Genomic DNA, 18,137 nt, shown 5'->3' with positions numbered 1-18,137 from the left:
TTATACTTTGGAACTCGATTGTCCCGAGTTTGCGTTCTGTTGCCGTGGTAACATCATTGTTCAGAAGGTTCTACTTTCTTACCACTCGATGACGCTGTTTGCCAACATTCTACTCAGTCGTCAAACGCTTGTGTTCTATGCTACTGCATTTTAAAAAGAATCAGGGAATTTTGGATTTAGATTGTTAAGCATCCAATTGCCCGAGAGGTCTCATTTGTTTACATTGGGCACCAACACATATTTGATAGGTTATTATAGCACAACTGACAATTTTGGGTATGAGCCAGACCACCACAGGTAATTCTATATTTGTACCTGTATTTGCATAGTCCATGTGCTCATTCATATACACAACAAGAAACATTTCTACATTCACATTTTTGAGAGTGAGAGGGCTGATATTGAAAAATTCTGTATATTTTCTCATGTGTCCAGTGAGGGACAACAGTTTCTCAAGCTAAAGGTCTCTGCCAGTTGATCTGCTGCCCATAGCCTATACCCTAAAGAGGATTTGTGCAATCCCCTCTACACCTCACCTTATTGGCACCCAGTGTACTGAAATGTCCTGGCTAACTGAGGACACTGTACAGTGCGTTGTGACAATACTCCGATTATGCTAGCCAATAGATTTGTCTCTATACTCCCAGGGCCTGTATTCATAAAGCTTCTCAGAGTCCATGTAATATTTTTCAATTTTATCTAAAAGGCTAAACTGATCCTATATTAGCACTCTGACTCTGAGACACTTTATGATTTCGGCCCTGACTACATTGATTAAGAGTTCAGTTGGCAACATCTACTCTATGTTGGAATTGTTAAAGATTTTTGAAGGCATACCATATTTTACTGATTAATTTGACAAAATAATTGTGTGTTTTTTATAGAAGAAGTGTCAGTGGCTTAAATGCTCTACCTAAAATTGTTAAATTATGTTATGAGTAAAGTTTGAAGGGTTGTTCAAATCCTTACAAATGTTTCTGACATGACTGGAGTTGTGCCACGATGGTCTTGTGTCAGAGTGTGTCAATAGCGGCCGACAAAAGTCAGACAGTCAGTCTAATACTGGTGTTTTGTCAAAGCACACACGCACACATTTTGTTTCTCATTTAATCTACAATAGTTTATAACATGAACTGGATGGTCAGTTATCATGGCCAAGTCATATTGACAAAGTTATTGTGAAGGTGGAAGATGAGGATGGGTATGTCTGTTATAAAAATATGTCGTGTTTTACCACAAAGATCAACTGTACTAGTTGTTCAGGCTTTGATCTTGTCCCATCTTGATTACTGTCAGGTAATATGGTCAGGTGCAGCAAAGAAAGACCTAGCAAAGCTGCAGCTGGCTCAGAACAAAGCAGCACGCCTTGCCCTTAACTGCACACATAGAACTAACATCAACAGCATGCATGATAGTCTTTCATGGTTCATGGTTGAGGAGAAATTTACTAATTCTATTCTAGTCTTTTTAAGAAACATTTGTGTGTTGAAAATGCCTAACCACTTGTATAATCTATTTGCATACACTTCAAACAGACATACTGTACATACCCCACCAGACACGCCACTATGGGTTTCTTCACGGTACTCAAACCAAAGACAGATTTAATGAGTCACTCAGTTATGTCATCGTGGAATGCTCTGCCACCAGAGGTTACTCAGGCAAAAAGCAAGTTTAGTTATAAAAAACAGATAAAAAAACATATTGTATCACAGCGCCTCTCCTCTTTCTAAAGATCTAATTTAACTGTACTGTATATAAGAATATGAATACTACTCGCTGTAAGCTATCAGTCATAGTTGGTAACCGTCAATGTATTTCTAAAGACAAAAAGGTTTCTACCTGGAACCCGAAAGGGTTCTTCAAAGGGTTATTTCATAGAGAAAGCAGAGGAACCCTTTTGGAACCCTTTTGTGTGTATACAAGAGTGTACATGCTGCAGGATGTGTGTCACTGTTTTAGCCCTAGATGGCTAGATATAGAATATAGTAATAGTGTATGGTGGGTATTTAGACTGCATGTTTTTGTTTATTTGCTGTATGATTTTCTGTGTTTTATACTGGAGCTGCTTCCTTGGCTATGGTCTGCCTTGACAAAGATATTTTAGATCTCAATGGGACTCTTTGAATAAAGTAAAAAATATATACAAAATATTGCATGTATCGTTTTAACTTATTTGTCAACATATTATTACATACAGTATATGTCATTATGACATCTCCTTGTCCACACCATGTCATATATGTCAACATGTATGTTAACATGGCCACAGTTTTCCACTGTTATTCAAATGTACCCTATCCTCAGGCCTGCCATTAAGGATACAGCCAGTTTAACACATTAACCAACATTTTCTGGCTGCAAATATAATCGCTGTCCGGTCCCTCGAGGGCCAGGAAGTAGGACAAAGGCAAAGCGACTAATCCGTGGCTCGACGCCGCTCTCGATCCCCATCTGCATCCCTCCGGGGTAAAATCAATTTGGCCGTAAAACATTTAAAAACGTTTTGCAACGGAAAGCGAAAATGATAATTTCTTAGGTAGTCCAGGTAGACCCTCCCTGCTTCAGTTATGTTTCAGTCCTGTTGCAGTCCTTTGATGCCTAATGAACACAACCCAGGTCTAATCCAGGGAGTGACCTGGGGCGGGATGACGATCACAACAGGTCTCCCAGCTGTTTGATGTGCGGATAAGAAGGTCAGAGCAGGTCAGCCAGGGCCTGCTGTTTGCCTTCCAGACAGACCAGAAAGGCTGGCATGTTGTACAACATGGTATTACATTCACACTAATACATTCCTACCAGCCAGACCCCTGCTGACAGACTGTGACAGTGGTCAGGTCCCATACTGTGTACTTAAGCTGATGAGGGTGAGAGAGGGAGAGAGAGTGGTACTGGTAGTGATGTCAATTGGCCTCAGGCGGTAGACTACAGTACAGAATTATATACTGTATAGAAATATATTAATGTAGAAGAAATATATACTGTAGAAATATTTTCATGTAGAAGAATAGATACTGTGGTCATTAACTGCTTATTCAAATATATGTTGGTTGTTATTTCCTCCAAAGAAAGGGATCATGAAGAATATATTCCACCTTTCAGGTAATATTTTTATATTTATATTATAGGTAATACAAGTGATGCACTGTATTCAGGATCACGAAGATATCTATTTTCACTCTCCTCCTCCAATCATGTGGACACACTTAATTGCAGCCACCAGTTTCCCAGGATGCTCCTGAGTGGCGCAGTGGTCTAAGGCACTGCATCGCAGTGCTAACTGTGCCACTAGAGATCCTGGTTCGAATCCAGGCTCTGTCGCAGCCGGCCGCGACCGGGAGACTCATGGGGCGGCGCACAATTGGTCCAGGGTAGGGGAGGGAATGGCCGGCAGGGATGTAGCTCAGTTGATAGAGCATGGCGTTTGCAATGCCAGGGTTGTGGGTTCGATTCCCACGGGGGGCCAGTATAAAAAATAAAAAATAAAAAAATGTATTCACTAACTGTAAGTCGCTCTGGATAAGAGTGTCTGCTAAATGACTAAAAATGTTTTTTTTTTAAATAACTCGCCCCCTGTCATGTGTTTCTCTCAGGATGCTGGAGTGACTGAAAAAATAAACAGGTTCAAGCGCATTCTAATGGTTTTTAAACACTTCCTGTCTGAGTACGCCTGGCTGCACTGGTCAGCCTACATTCTTTCTAAGTGTGGGTTCCTCTCTTTGTAACTGAACTTGAATCATGTTTGTTCAAGGATGGGTGTCTAGGAGGACAGGGCATACTGCTGTGTATAATGTTCGTCAAGTTCATTCACTATATAAGAACTACACAGTAGTAGTTCACTGTGTTGGAAATGCATATTAAAGTATGTCACATTCAGTGTTTTGCTGCATTAATATTGCATGGACAGAGAGGATGATTGTAACACTGTAATATCATTAGGCTATATTGTAATAACATTATACAGAATATTCAGTCTTTCCAGCAGTTTGATAGCCTACCTAATGAGAACACTGTGTTGTGAACTTCTTTCGAGGAAAGCAAAATCCTTTCATTGAAATGTGATCAAATGAACGCAAATGAACCCCCATGCATGGACGATTTTCACATTATCCATCCATGATCAATTATTATTTTGCTTTCTATTGGGAGTCATATGAGCCTCCCGTAAATAGGCTACATTGTTCAACCTCCCCAGTCTCCTTTTACTGCAACAGTTATCCGCTCCTCAGGCAATGGGCAATAAGGATGAGAGGAAAACTAGAAAATGACTGTCTTCCTTTACTAAACATCCCACATGTAGGCGCACACATCCTGATTGACATATCCAGAGACCAGCCTCTGCGCATTGTTGGCCAATAGCGGCGCAGAGCTGGGTCGAGCCTTCAGATCCAACCTCTTATTTTAACTCATATAACACACACACCAGAAGTCATGTGACCGTAATATAGTACAACTCTGCCTCGCTGCTAGTCAGTCTGAACGGTGCTGCATGGTAAGTCTCAAGGGCAAACCATGCATTAGAGAGAGATTCCCCATCGAATGCAAAGGAAAAGTAAATGCATTGGAATTAAACAGGGATTTGTACATGCTCGACAGAATAAGGTAAGATCAGAGATTTCGTTTTCCCCACATGTTTTCCTTAGGAATAGGTTCTGCAAGAGAAATTGGGCGTGCGTTTCTCCTCCAGCCTACGGCCATATGCCGCAGCACGCTGCTGGACAAAAACATGTTTACGTTGTAGCGTTGGAGCTGCGCTTTCTTACGCGTTCTATAGCTGCTGGGATAGGCAAAATGTGTGCTCGTTTGCTTCAAAACTAGAATACATCTGTAGATTATGAGTTATGATCAAACGAGACAAGGAAATGTTTAAAAATATGACTTTTCTGCCAATAGTCGTTTGAGAGGTAAGGTGTTTAAATTGATTTTCAATTGATTTACATTTCATTGAAATTTAGGCCAATAAGCTTATTTTTGTTAAATCTTGTTTTATACTTTTCTTATTAGTATGTTGTAATTATACAGTGTTTATTATTGCAATAGCAAGTCATTGCGTGAATATAATTTGCACATGCGGGTTTACTAGGCAATACCAGGGGTGTCCTGTCAAACATATATATGGCCTGCTGGCCAGATTCGGCCTGCAAGGGGGTCCAATCCGGGTCCAAACACAATATATTGAAAAATGACTAACACGAAATCGAAACAGTATAAAAATAATAATGGACCTACATTCATACAGTGTATTGACTGTGTCTAGCTAATAATCCAATAATCACTGAAATTAAAGCTACAGTCAGGGAGCATCGACAATTCCAAAAACGATGATAGAGGACTATTATTTGCAAATTCTGACTGCTAGGAAATATAACACATTTTCAGTGCTGCCCCCTGGACCTCATTAAAGACTGAATGAGGCTGGGGGGCAAAATGAGTTTGACACCCCTGAGAGATTATAAATACATTTGAATGTATCTAGGTGAACAAGATATAAATGGTCAAGCAGAACAGATGAATGGAGTAATTATGCACTGGATTTGTCGCAATAATTGTGTGTCATTCCACTTCAAGTGCATTTCCAGTGATTGGAGTTGATTTATTGCGTTTTGAGTGTTCTGTAAATAGCTTGCATGTGATTTATGCACTTTTGGGATTGCTCGGTGCTCTTGGCTGCCCCACGCAGTGCTTTTTGTTAATCCTTTGACAGTTCCTTTGGTGGGTTACTGTCGGTCACTGAGTCAAGAGGCCCCGAGAAGGCGAAGGTGAAATATCCGGGCTCAGCTTTGCCTTACCTTCGCCTTTACTTGACACAGTGTTGCAAGGTTGTTGCAAGTTACAAATGACAATAAAGAAAATCCTTGCAATGTTTATAATTAAACAATTATAATTATTAACTATAGTAAAACATTTGTTAAAATTAAAGAATATCCAATAAGTTAATTCAATAAAAAAAATGCACTAAAAACCAATGTGTGCTTTGTCAGGAATAATTTCCATTGCGTATGGTCATAAAGTTATTTTAAATTATGTTTACTCCTGAAATACAAGTAAAGGAATGTGATAGCCAATAGCTGCATAGCTCTCTGGAAGTCGCTTCATCTCTCATGCCAACTGCTTCATCGCTCACACCAACCGCGTTCGAACTCGAAAGGGAAACATGCACCGCATTCCATATTTTTCACGTCAAGCTAGGAACTGAGTGGCTGAAGATCATTTGGTTCACAGATGGTGCATTGGAGATTCATGACTTGTGATTAGGTCTTGGCTATCTGTTATTTTCCCTGTAGGCTCTTGTCTGTGTGTTATTACAGTGAACATCAGTTTAGTAACCTTTTCTCTCTTCTTCTTTGCTTATTTATATTTATAGATATACAGTGTCTGAGCTGGAAACCTTTTTCTACCCAAGCTTATTTTTTATCTTGAGAGAGAGCAACAGGTGTTCTCTATCTCTCTGCGAAGCACGACCTTGCTGTGGTGACCTGTTCGTGGGTTTATTTGGTCCCAGTTTCCCAACAACAAGAGGAATAACCCTAACAAACTGCTGTATCAGCAAGACAATTTTCAACACAAAGTGGGAGACATTCTCTTGGCCCCTAGCCAGGAATGGTGGATAACTTCCTAGTGAGCGGTGAGGACACTTTTTTACCGTACGGTGGCTCCCCACCGGCATATCGCCTGTCGGACATGGTGACTGATGGGGGGACCTACCAGGTGATGCCCTCGCCCTTCTCCGAGGATGACCTGAGCGAGTCGTCCAGCCCTCGCTCCTGCTCCAGCCCCGACTCCCAAGTGCTCAGCTCCAGCTATGGCAGCAGCTCCAGTGCCGAGAGCTCAGACAGCATCCTGGACCTCCTGCTGTCCCAGACCTCCCTAGGCGGGGCAGGGAACGGTGCGACCATCCCCATGTCACTGCCCACCTTTCTGTGGGACTCACGGAGGGATGCGCCATCCCACCCCCACCCAGAGGCTTTGAAGGAGGAGAGCGTGGACTTTCCGGTCTGGTCCTTAGTGGACATGGAGGAGCCGTCCTTCCAGCCCACCTTAGAGGAGATAGAGGAGTTCCTGGAGGAGAACATGGAGGTGGTGTCGTCCATGAAGCAGGAGGCCCGGGAGGGGGCGTTGGGGCTGGGCCTGGAGGAGATCTTGGGGCTGGGGGTGGGACTGGAGGTGTACAGGGAGTCCTCATCCCCAGGGCCAAGGCCGGAGCCAGAGGCCAAGCATTCAGACCAAACTGTGCCGACCGCGAATGCCGCCACCATCACCGATACCAAAAGCACACCAGCCACATCATCACAGGAGTACAACGAAGGCCCGCACGACAACGGGTTCAAGAGTGGTTCATTATCCAGCAGGCCAGGTTCAACACAGAGCGGTGCAAATGGTGGCAGCGCTGGGATGCCGGTCATCCTGCAGCTCCAGCCCATTCAGATCAAACAGGAACCTGGTTCCACGGTTACTCCTCCTCCTCCCCCAGTCGTCCAGCCTCCTCCTCAGCTGGCATCAGACATCAAAATTGCCCAGCTGCTGGTCAACATCCAGGGGCATACCTTCGCCCTGGTGCCCCAGCTGCTTCCCTCCACCAGCCTCAACATCTCCTCTAAGTTTGTGCGCATCGCACCGGTGCCCATCGCGGCCAAACCTCTGGGCCTCGGGGAGGTGGCGGTCGGGGGCCAGGGCCATGGGCTGCTGGTGGGGGGTCAGAAGTTCCAGAAGAACCCGGTGGCGGACCTAATCAAAATGCACAAATGCACTTTCTCTGGCTGCACCAAGATGTACACAAAGAGCAGCCACCTGAAGGCCCACCTGAGGAGACACACGGGGGAGAAGCCCTTTGCCTGCACCTGGCCGGGCTGTGGATGGAGGTGAGTGGGTGCTCATTGACGACAATGATGATGATGATGATGTATTACTTTATGGATTTTCTATGTCAAAAAGCCTTCAGACATTCAACGTAGTAGACATACAGTGGCTTGCGAAAGTATTCACCCCCCTTGGCATTTTTCCTATTTTGTTGCCTTACAACCTGGAATTAAAATTGATTTTTGGGGGGTTTGTATCATTTGATTTACACAACATGCCTACCACTTTGAAGATGCAAAATATTTTTTTGTGTGAAACAAACAAGAAATAAGACAAAAAAACTGAACTTGAGCGTGCATAATTATTCACCCCCCCCCCCCCCCCCCCCAAAGTCAATACTTTGTAGAGCCACCTTTTGCAGCAATTACAGCGGCAAGTCTCTTGGGGGTATGTCTCTATAAGCTTGGCACATCTAGCCACTGGGATTTTTGCCCATTCTTCAAGGCAAAACTGCTCCAGCTCCTTCAAGTTGGATGGGTTCCGCTGGTGTACAGCAATCTTTAAGTCATACCACAGATTCTCAATTGGATTGAGGTCTGGGCTTTGACTAGGCCATTCCAAGACATTTAAATGTTTCCCCTTAAACCACTCGAGTGTTGCTTTAGCAGTATGCTTAGGGTCATTGTCCTGTTGGAAGGTGAACCTCCGTCCCAGTCTCAAATCTCTGGAAGACTGAAACAGGTTTCCCTCAAGTATTTTCCCTGTATTTAGCGCCATCCATCATTCCTTCAATTCTGACCAGTTTCCCAGCCCCTGCCGATGAAAAACATCCCACAGCATGATGCTGCCACCACCATGCTTCACTGTGGATATGGTGTTCTCGGGGTGATGAGAGATGTTGGGTTTGTGCCAGACATAGTGTTTTCCTTGATGGCCAAAAAGCTCAATTTTAGTCTCATCTGACCAGAGTACCTTCTTCTATATGTTTGGGGAGTCTCCCACATGCCTTTTGGCGAACACCAAACGTGTTTGCTTATTTTTTTCTTTAAACAATGGCAAGGGGGATGAATACTTTAGCAAGGCACTGTACCTATAGCAAACTTCCACCATTGACCACATAACATGATGATTCTTCACAGTATATTGAAATAGATGCAATAATCTCATCACACTCGTTATCATAATTGTATTCGGCAGGTGTCAGGGTTTTGAAGCTCAAGAATTTAAGACGCTTTATCTCGAGGGATTTGGACAACGTTGCTTTATGGTTATGGCAGGTTGTATAAAGAATGCTTAGGTGGTTTTGAGTGAGAGACCAGTCAGTGAGCACAAGCTTTGACAATCATGTGTGAGATATGGATTATAGATTATTGTTACCGGAAGGCCTTTCTGGACGCAGTGAGGTAATTATATGTCTGTCCACTATACAGTACACGCAGGATGTCATGTTCCTCAATGGAAGGAAGCCTTTGCACCACAGACCGTGACTGGCACTTGAATTGACCTGTCTGATGAGGTCATCAATTAGCGCCAGTGAGGGGCTTAAAGTGAGACTTCACAGGATCCACAGGCCCCATTACTTATTAGTAGAGACTCATTCTCTCGCAGCACCAAGCTATCAGATGAGGCTCAGTGTTCATGGTGCTAAACATGGAATTGAGTTGCTTGTTTCCTTGTGGCTATGTGGCTGTCACTCAACATGCTATTCCTTTATTGCAGTGCCACAATTCATTCCCCACAGTAGCAGTGCTGTGAATCATTATACATGTCTAGCACTTAGTGATATTTCCCCTTGTGGAAAAGTTGGATAACACTTCAAATGAAGAAAAAGTATTCAAGAAAGGAACGCATTTGACTTGCAGAACAGCCCACCATGGTCATCTACAGTATAGTCAGAAAATAGAAAGCGAGGAAGAAATGTATTTCAAATCATTGTTTGCTTTCTTTCTCTTCTCCTCATCAGCTTTTCCAGAGCTCTTGCAATCTTAATGGCTGTCAGGCTGCATTCAAAGTGTTAATTGGAGGGTTGTCAAGAGATATAAACGTGTTCTCTCAGATTGACACTTTTTTCAGGCACCGAGATATCTGGGACATGCCTCCTGTTCTGACTCGACAGCTGTGCAGTATTGTGCATGAGTGTGTGTTTGTGCAAGAGTCTGTGTGTGTGTGTGTGCGAGAATAAGTGTATGCGTTTGTGCGAGCGTGTGTGACTCTTGGCCCTCAGTACAACTGGCTGATTTCCTGAGGACACAGGGTCAGGCGGAGAGAGTGACAGGATCGGGTGAAATTGGCTTTCTAAGCCAGGGGGAATGTTATTCATATGCCCTACACAGACCTCACTAAGTACAAGTGGCTAGAAGAGCAGGGACAAGCCAACACATGGGCAAAGTAGGGATCTGTTAGTGGTGTGTGTGTGTGTGTGTGTGTAACAGTGTGCATTCTGTTCTGCCCTGACCAGGGATCAAACTAGCAACCTTCTAGACAACATCACACGCAATTCAAAGCCAACCATCTTAGCCAATAGAGCAAAAGACTAGTTTGTCATTGCGTGAGCGACAGTTGCCTTTAGATCTCAGGGAAGGTGTGATGTCACCAATGTATTCCAGTCAACATGCTACAGATTACTTTCACATCTACTACACGTACGTGCGTGTATGTGTGTATACATGCATGTCTACACTCTCCATACAGCATATTAGTTTGTAGTGCTGAGCGATTAGTGCTTTTTGAGGTCGGTTCGGTTTCAGTTAGATTTAAAAAAAATTATCATGGTTTTCTATTTCGGTTTCAATAATGTTTTTTAGGTTGAAGGCTGTAACAACACAGAATAAAACAATTAATAAAAGTCCAATGATGGTAGTGACTGCCCATTACTGCTTATTATACTGCTCACTTATTAACCATAATTTATTCACATTATTTTAATAAAATATTTTAGTTGTTGTGTATATTACATTTGTTTTATTTGATTACTTTATTATTTAATTCCAAATCATCATCTCATTTTTATAGAGCTGATGCCTATGCTGTATGACAAAATATAATATATAAATCAAAATTTTTGTAGTTCTTCAAAGTAAATAAGGCATACTTTAATGACTGCTGAATACCAACTATCAATCACTTAGATAATGATTTGTTTCAGGTAGAGATACCTCGCGAAGCAACTGCTCTCTATCCCTCTCAATCTCACGTTCTTCTGTCTTCCCTCCCTCTCCCTCTCCATGTCTGGCCCACACAGACCGGACAAGTAGGCGCGCGCAATGGGTTGTCATTGTAGTTAATTACCAAGTTTTCTGCACTAAACTATATAGAATATTGGCCTGTTGGAAACTACAACTCCCTACTACATTGTACAGTTCGGGCTTGATCCGATTTCTCTCTAGAGAAACTGCACATTGAGCTCGCAGACAAAAAAACAAATTAAATGGAATTCAAATAATTGAACTGATGTCAGTCAATTAGTTGTTTAAAAAATGAAAAATAACAACAATTTCGGTTAATCACTCAGCACTATTAGTTTGTATAGAATCATCTTTTTTTTAATTTTTTTTTACATTTTAGTCATTTAACAGACATTCTGATCCAGAGCGACTAGGGTAAAATACCTTGCTCAAGGGCATAACAACAGATTTTTCACCTAGTCGGCTCGGGATTTGAACCAGCAACATTTCGGTTACTGGCCCAATGCTCTTAATCGCTAGCCTACCTACCTCGTTCCCTCCCTGATATGCTCAATCATTCATGGACTGCAGTCCACTTCTTCTCCACTTACGCACACTGAGCAATCTATATTCCTGAAAAGGCCACTGCATCAGTCAATTTATTTATGTTGACTTTGGCACCAACTTGGCAACCCGCCAGCGGCCGTGTATTTGTAATGCTGTTCCAGTAGATGAGCTCGGCTGCAGCAGAAATCTCTCTAGTAGTTATCCAGGCAATGCATCTCGGCCCAACAAAGGGGGTCTTGTCTGTACACAAAAGACAGGATTTAGTTAAGAGTGGAGGCAAGACGATGGGTTGGATGAAGGGGGGGGGGGGGGGTGTAGAGAGGGAGAGAGATATAGAGAGAGAGTGGGCGAGTGAGAAAGCATAAAGAGAGTGAGAGGGAGAAAGAAGGTAGAGCAAGAAAGAGAGAGTGTATGAGTGAGGGGCCTGTTTCAGTTTTGCACACAATCAGACTGAGGGAAACTGGTGTGGAAGTGAGACGAACAATGGCTAAGCACTGAATAGTTACCATGACTGTGTGATAGGAACGTCTAGGCTGGCATACTGCTTGAAAAGGGAGAAGGATCGGTGTGAGGTTTCTGTGCTAAGGCTGACACTCTTAGAAAAAAGAGTTCCAAAAGGGTTCTTTGGCTGTCCACATAGGATAACCTTTTTGATTCCAGGTAGAACCCCTTTTTGGTTCCAGGTAGAACCCTTTTGGGTTCCATGTAGAACCCTCTGTGAAAAGGGTTCTTCAAAGGGTTCTCCTATGGGGACTGCCGAATAACCCTTTTTTTCTTTCTAAGAGTGTACAGTCACACGTGCAAACAGGTAAGGGAACGTTGGGAGCACACACAAACACATACACACACACATGCATGCACACCTACAGTATACACCCTCACGTACACACAGTCTCCCAGTGTTTCTGTCTTTCTCCTGCTCTCTGTCATATGTCTTATATGTGTACACACAGCAAAATCTAATTAATCCTCCACATATTTTCTCTGGAGCTGACATTGCTATCATAGCATCACAAGGCCAGGGGCACACACACTCCACACTCTGTTATTCCTGTGCTTCCAGTCAGTCAGTCAGAGGAATGAAGCAGGGGGACTCCCTGGAGAGGAAGGGGGGGGGGGGGGGTTCTTCTCAGAGTATTGTGCCCACACACGAGGAGTATCATGGTTCAGGAGAAGACCCAGATGCAGACAGTTTCGAAGTAACACAAGTTTATTACAAAAACAGGGGGGCAGGCAAACAACAGATCAAGGGCAGGCAGAGGTCAGTAATCCAGAACAGAGTCCAAAAGGTACAGAACGGCAGGCAGGCTCAGGGTCAGGGCAGGCAGAGGTCAGTAATCCAAGGCGGTGTCACAAGATACAGAACGGCAGGCAGACTCAGGGTCAGGGCAGGCAGAATGGTCAAAACCGGGAAAACAGGAACTAGAGAAAAACAGGATTATGGGAAAATGGTAGGCTTGACGAGACAAGACAAACTGGCAACAGACAAACAGAGAACACAGGTATAAATGCCCTGGGGATAATGGGGAAGATGGCCGACACCTTGAGGGGGGTGGAGACAAGCACAAAGACAGGTGAAACAGATCAGGGTGTGACAGTTGGGTCGGGGTCCGAGGGTGTAGCCGCGGGGCTTTAGCGGTGTGACAGTGCATCCGGCTTGATATTCTTGGATCCCGGTCGGTAGGAGAGGGAGAAGTTAAACCGGCTGAAAAGCAGGGCCCACCTAGCTTGCCTGGAATTGAGATGCTTGGCGGTGCGGAGATATTCCAGGTTCTTGTGGTCCGTCCACACAATGAACGGATCTTTCCATTCATCAATTGGCCACTGCACAGTTTGGATTGATTGACTGATTTTATTTGTCAGTTAAAAAAATACATATATACACAAAGATTTTTTTAAGTGACCGGGATTGCACAAGTCGGGGACTTATTTCCATTGTGGTTCCTATTTTGTACATAAATACATATACAATTACACAGATACAGACATTACATAGATACAGACACGTTACAGAGATAGAGATGGAACAAATGCTCAACCTCCAGATGAGTATGAGGGGGGAGTTTAAATACTATTCTTACAAGCTTGTTTGGCTGGTAGCTTATTCTTTAGATGTTTGGGGCTGCTGGTGAACCATGATGTGCAGGCATAATTAAAGTCATACTGGACTGGCGCACTTGCCAGAGTCTTTAGGGTGTCTATAGGTAGGTTTCCAACCAACTGGCGACAGATTTTCATGTGAATATTCTAAAATCTTCATTAAAAATAATATGCCATTTCAGTTTCCTTTAGGAAAATTTGGCGCCGGACAACATGACAGGGAAGATTTTAATTTACAGGACATTTGAGAAATGTAATGGACATCCATATGCATTCAGATCCAACCTGGCGCAGCCAGCGCCATCAATACATGAGGGATGTTGGCCAAATGAGCCACATTTAAAAACATCCTATAACAAATTACAAAAACACTATTCTTTGTGTTTCGATGTGTAGCAGACACAAAACTTTATAGCCTGTATATTTTTGGGTGGGAGGGGGTGGGGGGCTACTTTCCGAAAAAAAAATGTGTCCACTTCACGGTTCAGCTGTCAGAGATTTTAGCACTAAATGTATCAGGGTATTGCATGCATAGGCCTATAGGCTTAGGTGTCCACTGTATGATATTAATATTTGAATAAATAAATATACAGTGCCTTCGGAAAGTATTCAGACCCCTTGACATTTTCCACATTTTGTTACATTACAGCTTTATAATACACACAATACCCCATAATGACAAAGCGAAAACAGGTTTTTAGAACTTTTTGCAACTGTAGCTCAGTTGATAGAGCATGGCGCTTGCAATGCCAGGGTTGTGGGTTCGTTTCCCACGGGGTGCCAGTATGAAAAATGTATGCACTCACTAACTGTAAGTCGCTCTGGATAAGAGCGTCTGCTAAATGACTAAAATGTAAAATGTAAATTTACGTAAGTATTCAGACCCTTTGCTATGAGACTCAAAATTGAGCTCAGGTGCATCTTGTTTTCCATTGATCATCCTTGAGATGTTTCTACAACTTCATTGGAGTCCACCTGTGGTAAATTCAATTGATTCGGAAAGGCACACACTTTTCTATAGAAGTTCCCACAGTTGACAGTGCATGTCAAAGTAAAAACCAAGCCATGAGGTCAAAGGAATTGTCCATAGAGCTCTGAGACACGATTGTGTCGAGACACAGATCTGGGGAAGGGTACCAAAAAATTCTGTAGTATTGAAGGTCCCCAAGAACACAGTGGCCTCCATCCTTCTTAAATGGAAGAAGTTTGGAACCACCAAGACTCTTCCTAGAGCTGGCTGCCCAGCCAAACAGAACAATCGGGGGAGAAGGGCCTTGGTCAGGGAGGTGACCAAGAACCCGATAGTCACTCTGACAGAGCTCTAGAGTTCCTCTGTGGAGATGGGAGAACCTTCCAGAAGGACAACCATCTCTGCAGCACTCCACCAATCAGGCCTTTATGGTAGAGTGGCCAGACGGAAGCCACTCCTCAGTCAAAGGCACATGACAGCCCGCTTGGAGTTTGCCAAAAGGCACCTAAAGACTCTCAGACCATGTGAAACCTGATGAAACCAAGATTTAACTCTTTGGCCTGACTGCCAAGCGTCACGTCTGGAGAGAACCTGGCACCATCCCTACGGTGAAGCATGGTGGTGGCAGAATCATGCTGTGGGGATGTTTTACAGTGGCAGGGACTGGGAGAATAGTCAGGATCGAGTCAAAGATGAACAGTGCAAAGTACAGAGAGATCCTTGACGAAAACCTGCTCCAGAGCGCTCAGGACCTCAGACTGGGGAGAAGGTTCTCCTTCCAACAGGACAACGACCCTAAGCACACAGCCAAGACAACGCAGGAGTGGCTTCGGGACAAGTCTCAGAATGTCCTTGAGTGGCCCAGACAGAGCCCGGACTTGAACCCGATCTAACATCTCTGGAGAGACCTGAAAATAGTTGTGCAGAAATGCTCCCCATCCAAGCTGACAGAGCTTGAGAGGATCTGCAGAGAAGAACAAATACAGGTATGCCAAGCTTGTAGCGTCATACCCAAGAAGACTCAAGGCTGTAATTGCTGCCAAAGGTGCTTCAACAAAGTACTGAGTAAAGGGTCTGAATACTTATGTAAATATGGAAAAGGTCTGAATACTTTCCGAAGACACTGTATGTAGCCTATATAAAGGAAGAGAAGCTTAGGCCTAACCCCAGAGAGATAGAGATATGCCAGTGGCATGCTACGACAACGACATATATTCATTTATGACAGATGGCTACTGCGTCTGATGTTGATGTACAGAAGGAGGGTATTTCGTACATTTTCTATCCAAATATTTTGTATAAAGATAAGCATTATATTGTTAGATTATAGGAGAGGAGTTACTCTGGTAGGCCTGAAACAGTCTTCCTCACTTCAAGTTCATCTGTCGGAGTTAGTTGGAGCGCCGGGGCCCACTGCCTTCATATCATAGGCCTGTAGTATCTAAAGCTTAATAATAGCCACACCATACCAAATCTTAACAAACGTTTTATTAGGGTAATAAGTAAGTCAAGCCATTGTTCATAGGGAAAATACAACCAGAAGAGCGAATATAAACACCTCCCTCCCCCTGTGCCCAATAAAAAAACACACAACTCTCCCTAAAGCTAAAAAAATAGTTTTACAACCCTCCCCTATTTTGGACCACCCCTACTCTTAGTAAATTTCGATCTGTCCCTTAGCTTAGCCTTAGCCATGTGTTTTAAGCTAATTATTTTGCATTGTTAGCGTTACTTTAGGGTTCATCCATGTACTTTAAGCTAGCTGTACAGTAACTATTCAGCAATGACATATAGTCTGGTGGTCTTTGTCAGGGATGTTACATAACTAGCGAGGCTTGGTGAGATGCAGTAGGTCTTGCAAGAAAAGGGAGAAGCCCAGATTTACTGCAAAATAACACATTGGTTCAAGCAGACGTGTTGTAGCCAGTCACTTATTATCGGATACACTGCCCCAAGACTGCCAAAGTCAAAACGTGTCAAGCTACTTGCTGTAAAATGACTTTTACCATCATGACTGTACACAAATCTGTATATCCTACCATTTCGGAATCACTGTCTTAAACATTTGACAATAATATAGAATTAAACTAAAAGCAAGTTCTCTTGTATGTACAAAAATGTAATATTATGGAAACAATAATGTTTTATTCTATTCTAAAATGATTGACATCTCTCTCCTATCTGTGTGTGTCTCTCCCAGATTCTCACGGTCGGATGAGCTGTCGCGGCACCGGCGGTCCCACTCAGGGGTCAAACCCTACCAGTGTCCCGTGTGTGAGAAGAAATTTGCCCGCAGTGACCATCTGTCAAAACACATCAAAGTCCATCGCTTTCCACGAAGCCGGACACTGCGCACAGCAAACTGACCCCATCTGGATCACTCTTCAATGGACATAGGCCAAGGGAGCACAGAGAGTGTGTGTGAGATGGAATTTGTGTGAATGTGGATGTGTGTGAGAGTGTTGTATGAGAGAGAGAGAGAGAGAGAGAGAGAGAGAGAGAGAGAGAGAGAGAGAGAGAGAGAGAGAGAGAGAGAGAGAGAGAGAGAGAGAGAGAGAGAGAGAGAGAGAGAGAGAGAGAGAGAGAGAGAGAGAGAGAGAGAGAGAGAGAGAGAGAGAGAGAGAGAGAGAGAGAGAGAGAGAGAGAGAGAGAGAGAGAGAGAGAGAGAGAGAGGGTTTATGTGTGTGCCTTTTAGAGAAATCTTGTGCTATAATTTATTGTAGAAAGCAAAAACATGCAACAACCAAGTGAAACCAATAAATGACACTTACCATCTTCTTAGTAATCAACATTTCTTGAGATTCTTGATTCTTGTTGCTGTTGGTGCTGTTGTATGTTGTACTCTTTTTATTTGTTTTTCTGTTCTGTCTTTGTCTTCTATTTCAATGAAAGATAAGATAAGCTTTTTTAATTTGAGGTGAAATGTATAATTGCTTCAGTAACAGCCTTCTATTTTACCTGGATATGACTGCCTTTTATCATTTTAAGAGCCAATGTATTTGACATTCCTCATCTGTCAGGTTAAAGTTTTCCTGGAAACTTTCTCCAAGTCAGGTTGAAGTTTCCCCAGAAACGTTGTCCTTGTTTTTTTCATTGTCACTCATAGCTCATTGACAGAGAGGGTAGAGAATAGTTTACTCATTCAGCACACTGTTTATGCAAAGGGAGGGGCAGAGCCTATTTTCAATTCTGTACATGAACTACTGATAACAAATAAGAACACATCACTATAAGCTACTGGGACTCTCTCAAGTTTCAGAAAAACTTCACCGGCTCAGATTCTGATACAAGGCGGGTGAAAGTAAAAGAATGGCAGAGAAAATGCAAATCGAAAAGCAAAAAAGAAAGAATTGTGCACAGTAATGATTGTTTTATGTCTAAACAGGCCTTCCAATCAGTTGTGTATTTGTTGGTATTTTTCGTGTCAGTGGCTCAAGCCATTTGTTGGACACTTGTCTGGCCTTAATCCACCACAGCATCCTTACCAGGGGAGCAAATAGTAAAATGTCAAGTTATTCATCACAGTTTTATGGAGAAAT

At 43.1% G+C, this 18,137-nt stretch overlaps 1 protein-coding gene across 1 annotated transcript; it reads left to right on the top strand.

Moving 5' to 3' along the window:
* The first annotated feature begins 4,443 nt into the window (after positions 1-4,443).
* LOC311139041 (Krueppel-like factor 15) lies at positions 4,444-17,131 on the top strand. Its single transcript, XM_084173887.1, has 3 exons — positions 4,444-4,602; positions 6,365-7,859; positions 16,799-17,131. The coding sequence occupies exons 2-3, from the start codon at positions 6,601-6,603 to the stop codon at positions 16,962-16,964; spliced, it is 1,425 nt and encodes a 474-aa protein (XP_084030013.1). The 5' UTR covers positions 4,444-4,602; positions 6,365-6,600; the 3' UTR covers positions 16,965-17,131.
* The last annotated feature ends 1,006 nt before the right edge of the window (positions 17,132-18,137 follow it).

The sequence above is a fragment of the Coregonus lavaretus genome (genome assembly GCF_964263955.1).
Source record: "Coregonus lavaretus genome assembly, chromosome: 12".
Classification (NCBI taxonomy): Eukaryota; Metazoa; Chordata; class Actinopteri; order Salmoniformes; family Salmonidae; genus Coregonus; species Coregonus lavaretus.
Note: the sequence above shows the minus strand (reverse complement) of the source record. Positions and strands in the feature narration are given on the sequence as shown.